Raw genomic sequence first — 6,708 nt, 5'->3', positions numbered from 1 at the left:
TTCGACAGTGCTACGAAAAATTACAGCCGTACGACCATGTTATCGAAACACCGCGACCTGAATGGTGGATCAGGGGACTAGAGATCGACGCCTATGCAGATGCCATGCCGTTGAAGAAAAGTCTGAGCCTACGGAAGGAAGCTGACCGCAGATCGGACAAAGTGGAATGCGCCATCGACGTTTCATCCGGCGGAGCAGAAGTGTTAGAGTGCGCCACCTAAGATATCCGAAGCAGAGAAAGCTGGGTGCGGCATCAGGGATGGAGCTTTGAAAGATCGAGGGCGATCTTTATAGGAGGTGGGGTAGTGTTACGAATGTGTGGGGAGCACCCACAGAAAGATATAAAATAACATATAACTACGCCTCTCCCTATATGCGAGTAAACCATATCCCTGATGAGAGTGTGTCCCGAAGGCTCGCGGGTAGTCTGCATTAACAGTCTTGAAGTAGTCGTGGTCAAGAGAGAAAGTTGTCTGCATGGCTTCAGAGCCGGAAACATGCGGTCCAGCGCACGAAGGTGTTTTAATGTGGACTAGAGGACGTCATAGGGGGACAGCGTTTCGGAAGCTGTGCCCAACCGAAAGTGGGCTTTGTATAGTTGGTATAGTTTATAGGAGTATAATAAATGTAACTATGACATGTGATGGACACTGGTTGCGCAGTGGTTAAAGATAAGTCTAGAATAAGTGCATGTTAGAATAGGAAATGTTTTAGAATAAGTAATGGCCTGTGTAAATATAGATTAGTTAATTAAGTCACGGACAAACGCTTTTTCATTAGTAGTATTTAAAGTAACCAGTCCTCTTACAGGACCGCGACGTCACGGTAAGGTTTGACGAACCGCGAATGTAACAACAATAATAAATTAGAGTGTGAATCAAGGAGAAGCATAATAAATGAAGGGAATTAATGAAAATGGAAGCGGATTCATGACAATATATTAATTCTTTCTGAATTTGTTATATCATTTAAAAGACTTCATTTTTTCAACAGATGTATTTTATGTTATGACCATAAATTACAAAGGCAGGCGATGATTTTTTTGTTTGATACATTTGGAAAATCTATGTATTAGTTGAGAATAAACAAAAAAATTTATACATCCCATCTACGGGTATGACTAAAAAAAATGTATAACCCTTGACATTGATTATTGGAAATAAATTTGTACTATAAATTGCAGTGTTTAATTTTTAATATACAATTTTATTGAACATATTTTGTTGAAGGGAATCACCATTTGAAGCAGATCTACATTTGACATCACTCATATATTGGTGTAAATAGTCATTCGAAAACAGTACATAATTAATATTTTAACTGAACGGTAATATTAGTATAAGATATTGAAAAAAACGTAGATGTGGGCACAGGACAACGTCTGTCGGATCATCTAGTTTATATATATATATATATATATATATATATATATATATATATATATATATATATGAGATTCAAGTTTTCAGGGCAATACATCAATTGAAAAATTTGTATGACTTTAAAACATTTTTTATTTTTTCTCATACGCTTCGACACATTGTTTCCATTCTTATCATCCACTAACTTGAAAATCGGTACCATTATCAATTTAGTTGATCATGCTATTCTCTTATCAGATAAAAGTTTTGGCCTTTTAACTCATCTCTAATCCACAGAACCTATTAAATAATTGCTATCCTCCACATCTTATAAAATCAGTAATTACAACAGGCTTTCCGTCCTTAACACAAAACATAATCATCCTTCCCTCGAGTCCCAGAAAAAATAAAATAAGTTTATTGGCACTATTTGTCTCCTTACATTAAAAATCTCTTCCTATTTGGAAAAAACTATTTGAATTCGCGGATTTGCGTTTAGTTTGCAATATTGATTAGACTCTTAACTTTTTATTTTCGAACTTAAAATCACCGACAAGTTTAGATCGTATTTCTAACATCGTGTATAAAATTGACTGTACAAATTGTGAGGCCACTTTTATTGGCGAAACTGGACAACATCTAAAAAAACGTCTTAGACACACTATAACAACTCCAAAAATAAAAATCAAAATCAAACAATGATAACTGACCACATACAAAGTTTCAATCATCATATTTCAATTTTGATGTTGCCACAATTTTATATCACGAGTCGAATACATCGCAGAGACGCTTTTCAGAATCATGTTTAATACACCTTTATAAAAATAGCTTAAACAAAAGATTGGATACTTCCTCATTGGCGAGAATTACCAAGTAGTTTTAAACAATGTCTCGAAATTCATACCTTTAAAATAATTACCTATCCTGATCGACGTTTTAATTATATTAATATTTTAATGCTAATTTTTCTTTTTCTTTTTCTATTAATTTTTATCTCAATTCTATCAACTATGTCCACCCTCACAATTGTCATGTTTTTATATCTCACTATATGTACCCTCCTCGCGTTGTCAAACCTTAAATTCTTTGGCCTGGCGTGTCTTGTGTGTCTTGTGTGCCTTGTACCTAGCTTTCAACACGTGGTGCGCACATTGATGTACATTCAGTCTGCACCCGTGCATCGGAACACAGAATAGCGGGATGTACTTTACAATTTCATTAAAAACTCATTCGAATATTTATATATTGTTCAATTTAAAGTGACAAGGATTGGTTTTTTGGTGCACTGTGAACATTTATAATTATGAAATAATTAGGATTAATTCAATTACATGTAAGTTCATACCATATCACTTCCTATATATTAGTTTTATTTAATAATTTCTATCTGTTCTTTCAAACTAGAGTCCACTGAAGATGACATAAAACAATGTGTCGAAACGTATGGAAAAAATAAAAATGTTTTAAAGTCATACAATTTTTTTAATTGATGTGTTGCCCTGAAAACTGAATCTCACATATTTCAACATCAAAATTATATAAAAAAATTTAATATTGTAGCATGTTAAATATCTAGCTAAAAACACCCCAATGCGGCACATGCTAAGTACACAGTGTCGCGACAAGTAACGGTATATGTGCACTTGTCGTTAGTAGTTGTAGGTGCACCGAGACGCATTGAGGCACACTGCGAGGGTAGTTCGACTACGTGCGCGAGAACAGGCAAGCACGTCGGTTGTGAGAGAAAGAAGATATTGCATGAGCACACAAACACAAATTGCATCATCGCGACGGGGTCATGTCCAAGTATAAGTACAGGTCAGAAAAGGACATGACCACCTAAGACCAAGACGAGATTAGGAAAAAGAACAAACCATCGCGAACAGGAAAGCTGGAACGAGATTGGAGAATGTCCACCACCTACCCCCAGAGCAACGAGGGATGGGCTTCGACGGACCTCCAGAGTATAAAACTTGAGCCCCTTTCCAGAATCTGTCTCTTTGCGGATCAGCTCTCAGCGTGCCAATAAGTTAGTACACTAAGTAGGAACACTTATAAAAGCAACTTGAGAGAGTCTGAACCGACGTTCCAAGTGAATATAGTACGTTGAGATACACGGAAATAAACACTCAAACGTTTGGTGACTGGCTCAATCTAGAAGCTTGGCTACGATCCTTCCAGCGATAAGAAGACTTTCATAATCTGGCCTCTTGTCAGAACTCACTATAATTTGTAAATATTGTATATATATTTAAATACAAGAACACTACTCCAAAGCTGTCCAGTTTTTATAGTACAAATAGAAACCTTTTACAATATATATATATATATATATATATATATATATATATATCTTAATATTGATTTTCAGTCAATCGTCGAAATAAAAGAAAACAGAAAAATAATAAAATATTTATTTATATCAAGAAATCAAGAAATATATAGAATCCGCTACTGATACCGCTAAAGTTAGGAGGCTCCCTCTCTCCATTCACGGCCGTCGTTGAACAAGCATCTATATTTTTTTCTAATATCGTACCATATATAATTTTTTACAAGATACTACAGCTCTAGTATTTTATTCTGTATTTTATTTGTTGCTGTTTTAAAATGATCTCACGTTGATGGCATTACAATTTATATATAAATTTAGTGTCACGTTGTATGGCTGCGATGGACACCTAAAATACTGAACCAATTTAAAATTAGTGTTGCTCATCGTGCACATGTGGATCCCATTTAACCCGGTGCCAATGACGCTGGGTCATAATGACCCGAGACGTTTTTTAACGAACATATATTTTGTTTACCCGGGTTATGTGGTTTAAGCGTTTGAGTAGCTGAAGCGATGCCTCCCCGCTACCCGCCCCGATGGTTCGCTCAGTGCGACGCCGCCCGCGCAACGAGCAACTCGTGCGTCAAGTCCAATCGGGTATGTTTGACCCAGCGTCATTGTAAATGTAATATTTTCGTGACATACTTTTATTTTCTATTTAGTGATTTTATATTTATTTTTTGTGTTCTTTAATAGGTTTTTGAAGAAAATGGCACTGACAAATGATCCGCGGAGAATATTGGAAATATTGGAAGAGTCAGATGAAGACCAATCAAATTCTACTTCGGACGCCGAGGTTGAAGACCATTTATCGGAACGAAGTAACGATAGCGGCACCGAACAACAAGTTAGTGATTCTGATGCGGACTCTGATTCATCAAGCAATTTGGACCTTTTGAGATTACAAAGTCAACAAAATCGGCATGTGTTCAAAGGAAGAGATGGAACTTTGTGGCAAAAAACACCAGCACGATCAAACGTACGTACCAGATCAGAAAATATTATATCCGATTTACCTGGTGTTAGATCCGTTGCTCGTAATGCAAAAACTATATTTGAGTCCTGGAGCTTATTCATAACGGATGATATATTGAATACGATTCAAACCTGTACTAATTTACACATTCAAGAGAGGAGAGCATTGTGTGCCGATTTGAGCAAACATAGATATATGGAAGAAATAGAAATTAGTGAACTGAAAGCATTCATAGGCCTTCTATATATTGCCGGATTTTACCGTTCAAACAAACAAAATTTGAGTGATTTATGGCAAGTAGATGGTACAGGCGTAGAAATCTTCAGGCTCACCATGTCAATCCAGCGATTTTACTTTATACAAAGCTGCCTACGTTTTGATGACAAATCTACACGTGCTGAAAGACAACAATTCGATAATTTAGCGCCGATAAGGAATATTTTCGAGATGTTTGTACAGCAGTGTCAAAAAATGTATTCGCCAGGCGAAAACTGCACCATTGATGAGATGTTGGTTGCATTTCGAGGACGTTGCAAATTCCGGCAGTATATTCCATCTAAACCTGCCAAATACGGAATTAAAATATTTGCCTTAGTAGATGCATCAACATATTATGTGACCAATTTAGAAATATATAGCGGAAAGCAGCCAAGTGGCCCATACTCACTCAGCAACAAACCTTTTGACGTTGTAAATCGCGTCGTCTTGCCCGTTTCTAAAAGCCATCGTAACATAACATTCGACAATTGGTTCACGAGTTATGAATTAGTATCTCACCTCCTAACGGAACATAAACTTACAGCAGTTGGAACCTTACGCAAAAACAAACGGCAGATTCCACCTCAATTCATTACAACACGTGGAAAATGTCCAGGATCATCTACCTTTGGACATCAAAAGGACATAACTCTAGTCTCCTACATTCCAAAGAAAAATAAAGTTGTCTTATTGATGTCCAGTCTACATCATGACGAAAAAATTGATGAGTCTACAGGTGACAAAAGGAAACCAGACATCATATCCTTTTACAATCACACCAAGAGTGGAGTGGATGTAGTGGACAATCTTTCTGCGTCATACAACGTGAGTAGAAACACAAAACGATGGCCATTGACTATCTTTTTTGCAATGCTAAATATATCGGAAATAAACGCAAACATAATATACCGGGCTAATAATGATGATACACGCATGAAAAGAAGACATTTCCTAAAAAATCTGGGACTCGCCATGGTGCAGGAACATTTACAAGTGCGACGAGCTCGAGTGAATTTACCACGTCAACTGCGCAAAAGAATCGCACAATTCACAGGTGAAACCACAGATGAACCACCTCGAAAGATTCTAGGCGTTCGCAAGAGATGCCAAATATGTCCGTCCAAAAAAGATAAGAAGACAAGTCATACCTGTCATGAATGTCAAATTTATATATGCCCTGATCATTTTATTACCTACTGCAATAATTGTAGTAGTTCGATGTCAGTAAATGAGGAAATAGAAGACTGATTGGCATTTATAATTAAAAATAACTTAATTTGATCTCTTTTTTAGTATTATAAGATGTTTGTTACCAATGATTATTAACATTACTTAAACCAAAACTTATAATTAACATATGTTGTTTGTTCAAAGTTGATTTTGCATGTCTTGTTAAGTATGTCAATAAAAGTTTAATTATTATATATTAGTTTTATTTTATTTATTTTTATGCAGAAAATACCTTTATTTAGTAAACATTAATTACAATTTAGTAAAAGTATATATTTTTTATTATAAATCCTCAATAAAACGTCGGGTCAAAATGACCCAACGTCATCGTTCTTGCAATTTTTTTCGCGTCATTGGCGCCGGGTTAAGCGGTAGAGTATATTAAAAATATATAACCGAAATTTTATATTATTGAAAAAATATTTTGACGTTTCTCCGAGAATTCGTATAATCATAGAATCAGTAGAATCAGTAGAAGACTCTAGACCAAAGACCATAAAGCAACAAACATTTATGAAATCAAATTTATAGACGAATAGTTTACG

At 35.7% G+C, this 6,708-nt stretch overlaps 1 protein-coding gene across 1 annotated transcript; it reads left to right on the top strand.

Annotated features, from left to right (window-relative positions):
• Positions 1–4,235: 4,235 nt before the first annotated feature.
• Positions 4,236–6,181, top strand: LOC113381064 (piggyBac transposable element-derived protein 4-like). Its single transcript, XM_026620054.1, has 2 exons — positions 4,236–4,318; positions 4,396–6,181. Exons 1-2 carry the CDS (start codon positions 4,236–4,238, stop codon positions 6,179–6,181), a joined length of 1,869 nt encoding a protein of 622 aa, XP_026475839.1.
• Positions 6,182–6,708: the final 527 nt, after the last annotated feature.

This window comes from Ctenocephalides felis, unplaced genomic scaffold (genome assembly GCF_003426905.1).
Source record: "Ctenocephalides felis isolate EL2017-DRISC unplaced genomic scaffold, ASM342690v1 CF-g0.4_SCAFFOLD_02541, whole genome shotgun sequence".
Taxonomy (NCBI): domain Eukaryota; kingdom Metazoa; phylum Arthropoda; class Insecta; order Siphonaptera; family Pulicidae; genus Ctenocephalides; species Ctenocephalides felis.
This window is presented reverse-complemented; position numbering and strand designations above follow the sequence as displayed.

Excerpts from the sequence above, each read along its gene's own strand:
- LOC113381064 (XM_026620054.1), top strand. The coding sequence starts at position 4,236 with ATGGTTCGCTCAGTGCGACGCCGCCCGCGCAACGAGCAACTCGTGCGT. Across the intron at positions 4,319-4,395 it reads ATGTTTGACCCAGCGTCATT|GTTTTTGAAGAAAATGGCAC; the intron begins GTAAATGTAATA and ends GTTCTTTAATAG.